The 14,589-nt window shown below is 42.2% G+C and overlaps 1 protein-coding gene across 1 annotated transcript in view; it reads right to left on the reverse strand.

The window, feature by feature from the left end:
- LOC146816671 (adhesion G protein-coupled receptor F2-like) overlaps positions 1-14,589 on the reverse strand; it is a 499,236-nt gene that overhangs the window by 175,934 nt on the left and 308,713 nt on the right. The window contains exon 8 of the mRNA XM_085609542.1: positions 5,365-5,520. Within this exon, the coding sequence (XP_085465668.1) occupies positions 5,365-5,520 (156 nt within the window). The remainder of the gene's footprint in view (positions 1-5,364; positions 5,521-14,589) is intronic.

Consider the following 14,589-nt stretch of genomic DNA (forward strand, 5'->3'; position numbering starts at 1 on the left):
GCATTCAAAAGAGCCAGGATATAGTCAAGTGAAGTATCGGCAAGGGTACACAGGATCTGCGGAGGCATAGGATCCAAAGGAGAGCCAGATTTAATCTCTGCCAGCAGTTTCTGAAAAGCGGGCATAGAAATGAGTTCCCACTTAACTAGTGGAGGAAATGAAGACTGTACAGGGTTATCCTGATGCGGTGGTAGGACATGGTTCGGTGTAGCGGAACTGGATGAAGCAGCTGATAGAACATCAAAACCCGCATAGATGTTGTCAATTTTCTTCGTGAAGGCATGCACAAAGACATCGGAGGGCAGGGGGAAGGAGAATAGGGGCAGCAAGCTAAGCACAGAGTTTAAGCAGGAGGTCAATGATGGGGCATAGAATTGGGCAATGGAGGGCAGGAGGAGTGGACTGGTACATCATACTAAATTGAGGGCAGTGGCAGCACATCAGACCATGCATGGCAGGAGGGAGGAGGCTTGTCCATGGATTCACACAACAGAGGATAGGGAGGAGGGGGATGGGGCAGCAAGCTAACTGTTCAGAGAAGGCGGGTATTAGGAAATGTATTGTTTTTAAAACGTGTGTCTGTGCGAACTACTTAAAATATGAACAAGTATGCAGCATAATCTCACTTTTATTCAGGAAGAAGAGGACGTTTGTGACTGTGACTCCGGGCTCACTTGGCAGAAACACCCCCTGACCCTCCACCCCCTATCGCAAAATGTAATGCCCGTGAAAAGGGTAGGTGAACACAGTGTTATATAGAACATAGTCCTGAGAGCACGATTGAAAATGAAAACTAGATATAGTGTATGGTATAAACTATGCACCAAAAAGTGTGATATAAGATGAACCGAGCGAGAAATATAATATGCAATACATTGTGCGCAATGACAGATTCATTGGAGAGCGCGAGATAGCACAGGCACTAGCGCGTGCTATGCGATATGCGCCTTGAAGTGTAATATGCAGAGGGCAGTGTTGTGTAACCTAACTAGTCTCTAAAGTTGTAATATAAAATATGTGCTGGGGAGTGTAACGTTGCATATGCACTGTGACACAGATATGGATCCCAGATTGTAATATGAATGGCATAGCACTGTGCGTTTTAACATAGGCATCGAGGAAGGCCCGTTAGATGGGGCAATATAACCCGTGCGAAGCCAAGTGTGGCATGACATATTCACGGGGTGGTGTTACAGTGCACATGGGCTAGAGAGTGTCATAGCATATGCACTAGCTAGTGGAATACAACACAGAGGTGTGTGGCACTCAGCAGGCAATGGTGGGTGTAACACAGCATTGGGCTCTGCCCGGAGCGCGCTGTGACTCTCAAGTGATGTTCGTCCCCTTTCCAGAGAGTAAAATAAAAAGTATTACACATCCGGCAGTGGATGTGTGTTTTATTAACCGTGAGGGGGGTTTCTTGCATAGTTTTGGTCGAATTTTTGTCGAATCCCCTTTGAATGGCTTGGTGTGCATGTGTACTAAATGTGCCCGTCAATAGCTACCTATGTTTGTATAAATAAACGACAAGGGTGTCTACCAGGATTAGGCACGGTAGGGCATCAGACATGTCAGAGCTTCACTAGTGGTGTAAATACATTCCACGTGGATTCATTGTATGCATAGTCACCTTTTAATGAATATCACGCAAATCGTCATGGTGATAGGTACGTACGGTTTGTCCAGCATGTCCTAGGTGTGTCTATTAATAGGGGTCATCAGGGCCAAGAAATTAGAATAAGAAGGGGAACCACACAGCCCCCCTTCTTAAAAAATTAAAATAAATAAAAGACTGGCATCGTGCCGGAGGCCACACCCCCTCCTTGCAGCACTCTGCAAACACGCCCCCTGGCGAGTTGTAAGTTGGGGAATTAATTCCTCTTCAATACTGAGGGTCCCTGAGGGCCAACTAGCCCAACAGGCATCTCCAGTATGCGCCAGGGAGCTGCGCTGCAGACAGGTGTTCTGAGGCCAAGCCCCTTTTTACACCTCTCTGCAACGCAGCTCTGTGGCGCTTACTGGAGGTACCGAGTGGTCTAGTTTGACCCTAGGGACCCTTAGGATTCAAGGGGACTTAATCTCTCAACTTAGAACAGCCACAGGGCGCGTTTACACAGTGGTGAAGGGAGGGGACGGGGCCTGAGGTGACGTGTGCAAACACGCACTATGGCACGTTTTAAATTGGGGATATAATTTCCCTTCAATACTGAGGGCCCCTGGGGGTTAACTAGCCCACCAAGTGCTTCCAGTAAGCGCCACTGAGCAGCATTGCAGAGAGGTGGTCCAGGCCGTGCCACTTTTTACACCTCTCTGCAACGCAGCTTTGTGGCACTTACTGGAGGAACCTAGTGGGCTAGTTGGACCCTAGGGACCCTCAGGTTTCAAATGAACTTAATCTCCCAACTAAAAACGGACACAGGGCGTGTTTACACAGTGGTGAAGGGAGGGGACGGGGCCTGAGTTAACGTGTGCAAAAACGCCCTGTGGCCTGTTTTAAGAGGTAGTTTTAATCCCCCTGCCCTATTATATACTAGGGGCTTACAGAGGAGGTCATGCTAATCACAGGGGGACCCCAACGCATAATGTTCCCTAGTGTATGTAGGTGTTTTCACTGTATTCTAAGTGTCTTTTAACATAGCACTGGCTCTAGGACTGGTTAGTCAGACTCAGTTACCACCAGTATCCGTCTGAAAAAGTTGAGGGTACAGGATGATTTTGCAACAAGGCTTCTTTCTGCTCTTCTTTTTGTTCTTTCTGCACGTTATCCTTCTTCCTGCACTTTTCTTCGTCTTTGAGGAATTCTGTTGCTTCTTTCTGCACTTCTTTTTTTCTTTCTGTGCATTTTTTCTTCTTTCTTCATATGTCCTATCTCTGTAGGCATAGTTAGAAATTAGCATTTAAAAAACCTTTGAAATTCACAGAAAAAACCATAGGTTTCAGGCACGTTATAGTTAGGAATTAGCATTTAAAAAACCTCAGAAATTCACTGAAAAAACCATAGGTTTCAGGGGTGTTATAGTTAGCTGGACTTTTCACTTGTACAAAACCATTGAAATTCCCCCGTTATAGTTAGTTCAGCTAACTATAACTCGCGCGCCCGCAATGCACTGCTGATGACGTCACATATTACATCACTCATGACATGGTCAGTGACATCACTGATGACATCACTGATGACATCTCAAATGACATCACTGATGACATCATCCTTGTGATAGAGTGGCAGACCTCCTCTCACCCTAACATAACCTTTGATACACACATTCAAAAATAGAGACTGAAATTTCAAAACAATGGACATACCAATACCAGTTACAACAACCTCTTCAGTAATTCTAAGATCCACATACACATCCACTCATTCACCAACAGTCCTATACAGTCACTCATACATGTACTCACTCATCATATGTACTCATACACCTATACATCCTGTTACACAATGCCACTCATCCATAGAGTTACTCACACACATAGTCACTCATGCTAATAAAGAATCAAACATACATTTACTTGCATATACAGTTATACACACACCACCACACTTACTTCTACGGAAACTTACACATACTTAGTCTTTCAAACAATCACTTATAGAAACACATACTTATTCATACAGGAACTCTTCCAATCTCTCACTCTCACATATACTCACTTATATACACCAATAGTCACATATACCAGTTTAAAACAGATGTAGTTACTCATAAAGACACTATTGAGACAGTCATTCACTCACTAACACACCCATACACACACTCATCCACCCATACAGTCCTGCACACATGCTGTCTTCAACACATACAAACAGTGAGTCACTCATTCATGCGCCTATGCACTACGTAATACCCCCCACCGAACCATGCAGACATTCAGACTGATACTCAAAAAACCAACTAATAACCTATATAGACACCCATGTAGCTACTCACCAACCCATGCAGCCACTTATACACAAAGTGAGAGACTGATACAGATATTTACATATTTAAACATTACTCACTAAGCCATGTATTCACTATGATACACTTAATCAGTCAGTTACACAATCAATTTTTCAGAAACAAATCATCCACTTAGACACTTATATACCCATTTATTCTTCCATCGACCTTGAGGTATACATATATAAAACATATTTAATTTTCAGAAAAACACACATTCACTGGATGATGTCATCAGTGATGTCATCAGTGATGTCATTTGAGATGTCATCAGTGATGTCATGAGTGATGTCACTGACCATGTCATGAGTGATGTAATATGTGACGTCATCAGCAGTGCATTGCGGGCGCGCGAGTTATAGTTAGCTGAACTGACTATAACGGGGGAATTTCAATGGTTTTGTACAAGTGAAAAGTCCAGCTAACTATAACACCCCTGAAACCTATGGTTTTTTCAGTGAATATATATATATATATTTATAGATATATATATATAATATATATTTAAAAAAGTAGAAATTAATGAATTTATTTAAACATTATTTCCTCTGGGGTCTATTATAAGTGCCTACCTCCATTTTGTTCTATAGGAGGCCATTTGTGGTGCTAGACTTATTCCAGGTGTGAGCTATAACACACTACAAATTGCAGTTTGTGAACAGTCCATCCATAGTGAAAGAGGCTTTAAAACTCACTAGTACTAATAATCCTGTAATCCCACAGGACATATGACTGCTTTTTACACACCATCTTATAACTGTCTCCTGTGACGTAAAGAAACTTGAGTGGGCCCCCCTGCAAAGTACATGCATGGGATCCCCATGCTCTGGGCCCAGCCCGAAGCACTCTGGTGATGGGTTCTGCCAGTGTTGGAGGGGGCCCCCGAGCTTGTGGGCCACCCCTGCACTTCAGGTGCTGTGGGAGTTCTTGTTATGCCACTAACTGTCTCTGCAGCCACTCTAGAGCCCTTACATGCATCCAAAACTTAACACGTGACACCTTGACCAAGGATGGGCATGAGTACAAGACCACTGGTACAAGATACAAACAAGATTAATACACAAGATACCCCAGTTTGATAGCATGTACTTTAAAAAAAATAAACATTCGGTTGAATCATTATTTTGCATTTTTTCCTGATTTCCGAAAGGCTGTAAATCTTCTGTATAAATGACTTTTTTGCATTGAAAACTGCTTTTCAAGCCTCCTCACTGCCTCTTTCTATTCATTTATCCCTTTACCTTTTGCTGGCTCGTACTCTGGAAGGTGCTGAGACTGTGCAAACTATATGTTTAAAAAAATATATCTAAAACTGCGATTTAAGCATTATAGTGAAAGATAGTTAGCAAATTGCAGGTCGGTTCTCACACCATTATCAAAGAGAGACCTTTTGAAACCTCGGGGGGGGGGGGTAGCTTACCTGCATTATGCCGTCTTCTACACTTGTGATACGGAGTGAAATGGTTTGCAAGATGTCAAATAATGTATTCACATGTTTAAATGTAATGTTTGCTTCAGTTATGTTTGAATTTAAAAAGTCAAGATAAGTTTCCATTTCTGAAGACGAATCCAAATTCTAAAAAAAAATAGAATGTTGTTATCAATAACTTTTGCTGCATGCACATTAGATTATTAAAAATAATAATGTTGTATATTTTCCTAAAATGATCAGTTACGCTGTTTCTTATTCACAGTGAACAATCTTGTTAAAATATTTACAAGTTCAATTATAAATGGGCAAAATTCATTTTATCACTAAATTGTTTTACAGATGAGGTGTGCTATTAGATAAACACTATGTTGATCTACAAAGGAATGCTAACCCACATCACATAACACAAAACTTGTAATACTATATCTGATAAATGTCTTCCTTTTTATAGCCACAATCGAAATCACAACCCGGTTCTGTGCCCTCTGTGTAGTGGTGTAGAGTGCAGGTCTTATGTTGTATTGCCCCCTGTGGAGCTTTATGACTTACGATGAAATCAGAACTGATGTTCCCCCAACACCCTCATGACCGATGTTCTCCTAGCACCCTCATGACCGATGTTTCTCCAACACCCTCATGACCGATGTTAACCCAGCACCTTCATGACCGATGTTTTCCCAGCACCCTCATGACTGATGTTACCCCAGCATCCTCATGACCGATGTTGCCCAAGCACCCTCATGACTGGTGTTATCCCAGCAACATTATGACTGATGCTCCCACAGCACCCTAATGGCTGATACTTCCCCAGAACCCATGTTTCCATTGCGCTTGAGTAATTGCAAGCTTCCCCCAGAATCCCATGAGCCAAGGGCATGCCTTGCTCCAGCAGTTACTAGGCCTGGTTGTAATTTTTCCAATATGCATGTTCGAGCAAAAAGGATACATTAGTTTCCTGGTTAATGGGTTCCAACGGTCTTTGCACCTGCCCTTCCTGTAAATTCATAGCAAGGGCCTGATTACGATGTCAGGTGGACGCGGTCCTGGGACCAACCAACCACAGGTTGGTGGTCCCGGCACCACCATTAGAATGCACCCGCACACGGTGCGGTCACATACTACCATTTCTCTATGGAAACTTGTGCTACAGCCGTAAACTGGCCGTAGCACAAGCTCCCATGGAGAAACGGGAGATTCTGTTAATCCTTGCACTGCGTGGCAGGCACCATGATGCAGGGAATAACAGGGGGACACCATAGGTGCCCTCTCGGCCCACAACCTGAGTCCATGTCGGAAAGCCTGACATGGATACCTGTCGTAAACCAATATAGTAATCCCGACGGCAGAAATGCTATTCTCAGGGATTATGGTGGGGCCTATGACTGTCCGACAGGCTCCTTGAGGCCATCGGAATCCAGTCGGAATGACTGTCTGGTTTCACTTTCGACCGCTGGCATTGTAATGCTGCGGTCGTAAGTGAAACCGAAGATATTGGTTGGAAGGCCTCCGACTGTAGGTCGGCGACTTTCCGACCGACATCAAAATAGGGCCCAGAGTGTACTAACACGCGTTTCCTCCAAGGGTTGTAGAGAGGCTTCCAGGCAGCTACGTGCACCACATGAACAAGCTACATCCGTTGAGCCTTCAAGAGGGTATATAAACCCCACCCAACCCTGTGTCATTGCTTGGCCTCACTCCTTGCGGAACAAGCTGCACCCTTCCCACTCACCTGAAGAATTTAGCTAGTACCTTGACGTTTTTGACATGTCTCACTCCAGCACAGCTACTCTGGATCCCCAGTGACTCCCAGAGTCAAAGCCTCAAGATCATTTTTGAAATTCAGTCAAGTGGAAGAACTAGGTTGAATACTTGATATCAGGTCATTGCACACTAATCTTCAAAGACTGCACACTTATCCTCCATGCCCTCTCAGCGATATCCTCTAGTGTTTCTTGTGTGTTTATACTTTGGACCCCTTTTGCAACCTTGGTGCTTGAACTAATTGCACAAGGACTAATGACTCAGCTCTGTGTTTCTCTGATAAATAGTAGTGCCAAGAGAAAGCACTTCAGAGTTGTTGATTTATGTATAACCCTTGTACCTAAATCTGGGTTGAGGGACACTCATGTCTGCATCTTGAACACAACTACAATCATATTATACAACTGCATCTTGAATATATCAAACTCTAAGATTTACAGGCAACCATCAGGGGTGCTCCTGATTTTTCTGTATAAAGAAATTATATTTTTCACAAACCTTTTTACAAGCATGACAAACAAATTGTTAATAACATTTAAAAATGCGTAAATATGCTCATGGGCAGCACCGAACTTCAGTAGTTTAGTGGGAGTAAATTCACCTTTCTTTGTATGGTTATCGTTACTTCATTGATCTGAAATGCTGAAATATTCAGCTGTGCTATAGTGTGAGTAGTGCAAAATCATGGCATGAAATGTCTCCCTCAGTGCAGTCCGCCTTACTGTGGGACTGGAATGACTCGACAAGAAGCTAACAAAATATTTATAAGGAGTGCGACAAATGCTGAGATTAGTCTCTCTATGGAAACTGTGGATCAAGATAAATCCTCCTAACTGAAAGAAAAACACATCCCATAACCTTAGTATTCTGCATTGACCTTTGCCAGTGCTGCAATGCCCATCTCTCATTTAGCTAACACTTAATTTGCATCCTGTACTCTTGTGCCATCGAGTATCCATGTTTGAGGGGAATTTCTACACTGACTTTACACATTAGTGTCAATCTTTTCAGTATCAGTATTGACAATTATCCTTCATGAATATATTTATATTTTAGCAACTTAGGGGACAGATATAGTAAGCTGCTTACTGGTTGCAAAACAACAGCTTCAGTAAATAAGAGGGTTTACGTAGTCTGATGAACTACACACATTTTAAGATTTGGAACACTGTTACTGAAACATAAAATGTGTTTAGAAAAGGTTACTGATTCAGTATTTGGAAGGCCATGTTCTGGGTGCTCCTTCCAAATACCGAATGGATACCTATATATCAATGGCTTCTAGCCATAGTTCCAGTGGCAAACCATAGAAAAGTTACTGACTCCCAAGTTGGGATGGGAAGAGGTCTCAGTTGGATCACTTTTATGAGGCCAGCTTGAGGGAGAGTAGGTTTTGTCCAGGGGACCACTGCCATCTCTCTCAGTTGTTTTTAAGGCAATCACGCTGCTATAAGAAAAGGATCTTTCAGTTTTGAAATGCAATGGTGTGCTGTCCCTTGCAATATCCTGTCGTTGTAGCCTATCAGAGGGAGAAACAGTCAAGTCAAGTCAAATCAACAATAGCTTTATTCGGTTAATAATTAAAACCATCAAAGCATACACAAAATTTCATTTGCAAATAGTTACACTTAAAAATAATTTACAAAATAATTTCAGACAACACAAAATTAACAATATTTCATGGAAACAAATTTAGACAAAAAGTTGGCGAACAATCACATTAAAAAGTAAGACAACCCAGAGTTTATAAAACTATTTTATAGTTTCAAAAAAGAAAAAAGCCCAGTCTCAAACTGTCAAACAGACTAAAAAGTAGGGGAAAGATTCATAAGACTACATTCGATTTCTACTTCTAATAGCCCCGGTAAGATAGCTGGCTACTCCAAAACAAACCAATGGAGAGCCTAGCATTTGCAGATATACCAGTGCGGGCCTCACTTGCTCAAAGTGGCAGTTCTTGAAAATAGGGCAAATGAATTTCTTACGTTGCAAAATATAAAATTTACAGAAAAAAACCATATGCAGCGTATTTTGTTCAGAGGCATTATCACAAGGACAGAGGCCCAAGGTGCCCTCTTTGAATAAACCCTTCGGGTGAGCTAAAAGCCAAGGTAGCATGCCATGTTTAAACCTTGTTAACAAAAACAGGTGAAATGGATTGTTTATATAGGTCAAGTATGGCTGGATCTCACTGCCCATACTTAACATGACAAATCTCCTAACAGATGGTTTGCACACTTCCTCGCCTTCCCTCAGCAACCTTGCCCTACACATGAACTGGGACTTAAAAACTTTTATTTCTAATTTGGTCATCGCACTTGGTCTATCAAATAACTCTAAATAGCCAAGTGTCTCCAGCTTAGTTTTAATATATCGCAGCCAAGGAATACACATGACTTTGTCGAGGGCCAGACAGTCTTGAATAATGAGCTGATTTAGGCTTGGTGGATGCTGCACCCAAACCCTTAACCATCCCATTAATGGGGCAACAGAGATCTGATCCATTAAATACCCAGCCCCCAAGTCTTCATGAATATTAAAAATTGAGGTAGAAACAGGTAATGACAGCAGTTTCCGGAAAAAGGCATTTTCAATTGATTGAATCTCTACCGACGTCGTATAACCCCAGACCTCACTGCCATACAGGGCCATAGGCACGCACTTGGCGTTATATATCTTCATAATCGCGGGCAAGGGTTTACAGCCCAACCGTTTTGCAAAGCCCAACAAGGCTCCTGTTGCCCTAGCGAGAATATTCTGTTTCTGGGTACGTTGCATGACCCATGATCTTCTGTCATCAAAGGTGATCCCCAAATATGGGAAGGTCTGCACTTTGATAAGCTCCTGCCCATTACAGAAGAACTTTGCCTTTTTTGCCGCCCCACATCCAATTGTCATCGAGTGTGATTTTTTAAAGTGTATTATTAAATCCAAGGAAACCATAAAATCATTAAAACCATTTAAAAGGGCTTGAAGGCCTCTCGCAGTTCTTGCCAGCAAGACCGTGTCATCCGCATACAATAATGCGGGGATCAGCTTAGTACCTGCTCTTGGTATATCTTTACAAAATGAGGACAAAACGTCCCCCAGGTTATTAATATAGAGCGAGAAAAGCAAGGGCGCAAGAATGCACCCTTGTCTTACCCCTCGCTTCACCTGCCAGGCTTCAGATAGATTCCCGTCCTTATTGTAACGGACAGCAGCAGTAGTATCCTCATGTATGAGTGCCAAAAAGGCAATCAGCACGGGGTCAAGACCCATCACTGCCAGGGAAGCCCATAGTTTTTGACAATTTACAAGGTCAAAAGCAGTAGACAGGTCCATAAATGCTAAGTGTAAGACCCCCTGCTTCGCTACCGTGTACTTCCCAATTATAAGGTGCAGATTGAAGCATTGACCCACAGTACTCCTTCCCTTTCTGAACCCACATTGAAGGTCCGAGATAATGGAGTTGTCCTCCAGCCAAGTTGTTAATCTCGCGAGGACAACTTTGCCCATTATCTTCATAGCAGAATCTAAAAGAGAAATAGGCCGATAGCATGCCGGATCCTCTCTTGAACCTTTTTTGAATATTGGTACTATCACAGCCTTGCCCCAGGAACGGGGAGCACCCACCTTCGCTACAGCATTAAAAACTAAAGTTAAAAGCTTCGCCCAATACTTTGGATCTGCCTTATACAAGTCTGCGGGAACACCATCGGGACCAGGTGCTTTTCCCTTTGCCATAGACTCGATGGCGTCCCGGACTTCAACCTCATTAAAATTAATTTTCGATGCCTGATTAATATCCCCAAAATTTACTGGATTTTGGGCTGGAAATTCAGAGTAAAGCCCACTAAAATGAGCCACCCATTTATCTGGGGGAATAAGGCAGTCATTAATTGTGTTCTCCAGTTCATTAAAAAGTGGACTATTAATTACTTTCCAGAATTGGGAACTACTTTTTAAAACACTAGCGTCTGACAGTTCTTCCCACGCCATATTTTTTAAATGAGTTTTCCTTGCCTTTAATGTTTTTTTATAGGATCTTCTTGCCTCCGCAATCCTGCTGGTGTCTTTCCCACTATTTTTTAAAGCCAGTAAGAGGGCGGAGTGCGCATTACAACATGCCTGATCAAACCAGTTTTTAAGCTTCTTAGGTCTTGGTTTCCCATCGAGGGTTAGATTATCCACTATCTGATTGGTTATTCTCTCGAAGGCACCAAGAATATCCGCTGGTTCAGATTCTATTGCTACGCAGATATTAAAGTCCTCCAAATTGCTATGATACAGTTTGTCAAGAAAGTCAATCGGGGTAATGACATCCCATCTCAGACGTGTTCCCTGTTTAATAGGGACTAAGTTTAAATTAGAAATGGCAGCCAAATAATTTGGCCTAATCACGGCATTAATATTTATTTCCATAGATAGAGGATTATGATCGCTTAGGGCATTTGGGGTAACACGAAGAGGACCTATCCGATCCTTCAAAAGACAGGAGATTAGTATATGGTCGATAATACTATTATGGCCCTGGCCAGTAAATGTGGGAACAGGAAATAACGAATCCTGCATTGGAGCAAATAAATGAAAGGCAGATACAATACTATCTAGAAACATCCCACCCTTTGAATGATCAAAGTGGGCTTCCTCCTGAGGGCAATAAACATGGTTAAAATTTCTAAAACAATTGAGTTGACATACATGAATATTAAAATCGCCAAACAATAACAAAAAATAAGGTATAACATTATTTGCATCAAAATCATCCAAAAAGGTGGATAATGCCTTTAAATGTTCCAATTCATCCAACCTCGTGAATGAGTTATAAAAATTCACAACCAATATTGGAAGAAACAGTCATTAAGCAGGTCATTCTGTGACCTACTTCGAATCATTATTTTAAGAAACAACCTATTAGAACATAGTTTGGTTAAAAAAATTATAAAATGGTGAAAAGAAAATCAATAGGCACATTGTGACTGCTTTTCAGGATCATAGTTTTAGGACCTAAAGACCTTGGTTCTAGCACTCATGGTTGTTTTTATTCACAACAAATCACTACTTGTGTTCATTCTGTACTGATCATAACTGCTGCTACAATTATTTTCACAAGTATGTTCTAGCAATGCTATTGCTAATGGGTCGATGGCCTTGTATTGATTTTCCTTCTGTTTATGAAACTAATAATGAAATTTGAACCATAGAATAGCTTGGCTCAGCCTGGCAGAGGCTGATCAATCAGAGCAGGGCTGCTGGAAGGCTAGGTTTTGGCTTACAGAAAAGAAAGTTCTATAATTTCTTTTCTGTGATAGCTATAATAAATATAACAGTGGCAAGTTGTTGAGTTTATTATACCTAGCCTTTTGATGCTTTGAAATATATTTCTAGCTCCTTTCTGCCAATACTTTATTTATGTAATCTCATGTTAGCCTATGGAGCTAATAGTCTACAAAGGGGAAAAATGGAATTGCCATTTTCCCCTCACCGTGGCATGTAAAATATATTTTATCATATCCCTGCTGAAAGGTACAAGGCACCCTACCCTTGGGGCACCTAGGGAGACCTTAGGAGTGGCTTATATGTATACATAAGGTAGTTTGAGACTTAGGAAGTACCTTAAATTCTAAAGTTGACTGTGCATGTAATTCTAATTTAAAAGCAGTCTGCAAGGCAGGGCTGACTTTTAAAATGACAGCAGGAACAACAGCAGTGCACATGTAAGTGCATTAAATCTACTGGGCCTCTAAACCTACATGCACTACCATAAACTTGGGATTTACAGGTAACCCTGGGCAGAGCTGGCTTAGTAGTACTCCATGGAATTTCATGGCGTTACTACAAAACTCTGAAATTCCATGGAGTACCGTGGCTGGCGGAGTCACATATCCCCGGTACCCCTCCACACCACCCGCTAAACTCCTGGCCCGCACTTCCGCTAAAACCCCCGGGCCACCTTCCCCTCCTCCCGCTAAACCCCGTCCCCCCGCCACCCCCTCCTCCAGCATAGTGTAAGACCTGCACTGTATTAGTGCTGGCCAGGAAACTTACCTTGGCTTCTTTCTAGTCCCAAGGTGTCTTGCTCCTGCCTGCTTCTGCGGCTCCACTGCAGTTCTTCCTGGTTTCCTGTTAATTAATTCAACCGGAGCTGCAGAGCAGCGTAGCGGAAGGCAAGTGGAACCGCAGGAGCAGGCAGGACACCAAAGGTAAGTGCTACTACACTCCGCTGGGATTGTAGAGTTTTGGAAAACTTCGCACTCCAAGTGTGTAGTTTTGAAAATCGTCAATCTTCGCTGGCAGAGCGGAATTATCCGCCCACCCTAACTTACAGGTAGGTTGTCAGTGCCAATGGTAAATGTACCTAATACCATGTACTTTTAATCAAAGCACAGGCCTTGGGTCTGGTTAGCAGCATCCAGGTCACAATCAGAGTCAGACAACTGGCATTTAGTAGGCAAAATGAAGGACAATAGTGGGAGGATACAGAAAACAGGTCCTGGTTTCTCAGAAATATGTATTTAATAGTGCATAGGTTTGACTAGACATCTGTTAGATGAAAGGCTCGGCAATAAATATAATTTTAAGTCCTTTATTCTACCAACAACAGCACATCTTATGTGCCAGCTCATTAATCCTCATACAGTTGTTCTCTAACCACCCAACCTTCTATTTGTTACCATGGCACCCCTTCACGGGTCACTTATTTGAACGCACAGCCAGTGACCATTGAAAGACAAGTTTCAACACATCTCCCTCCTCCAGAAAATGTAGGTGAAGACTTTCTTTCAATGCCTATAAGAGTGGGGAACAACAGATATACAATACAGTGTATAAAAATAATAAAGATAAAAATCACCAAGTATTATGACATAGAATAACACATAAATAGCATCACTACTATTAACATTGAAGTTATGCATTACACACAATAGTAGCTTGTTAGCCATAAGATCAGATCAATGCAGATTGTAATCCTTCAAGTATGATGGTGTCTTCCTATGCCGGGTACTAGAGCGAAGATCATCCAAACCAGAACCTTCATCACTCTGGGGTAGACTAGAAGTGGTTACATCCTCTTCTCCACACTTTGTCAACTTAGACATACTCCACACTCCACCATCACTTAACACCACCACATTCTTCTTCAGTCAAGCAATGTGCTTCGGACCCCATAATTATGATCTTCCTTTGGGTGTCCACCCCAATTTCTTCACAAACAACAGCTCTCCCAAACACCATTGTTGTGAGCAAACGTTTATATCATCAAAATGTTTTATGTACTTTTCCAGATACTTCTTCACCACAGAGGAGTTGACCACTGTCATACCATCCTTACTCCTTAACCACACAGGGTTAAGTTTGGACCCTGCCCTTTTTCCTCTTAGGCACTAGAATGGTGAAAGTTTGTTCACGGACTTGGGAATCATTATTGTGCGCCACAGCTTCTCCCTGAAAACCACTTTGATTGAGGTT

Source organism: Triturus cristatus, chromosome 6 (assembly GCF_964204655.1).
Source record: "Triturus cristatus chromosome 6, aTriCri1.1, whole genome shotgun sequence".
NCBI lineage: Eukaryota > Metazoa > Chordata > Amphibia > Caudata > Salamandridae > Triturus > Triturus cristatus.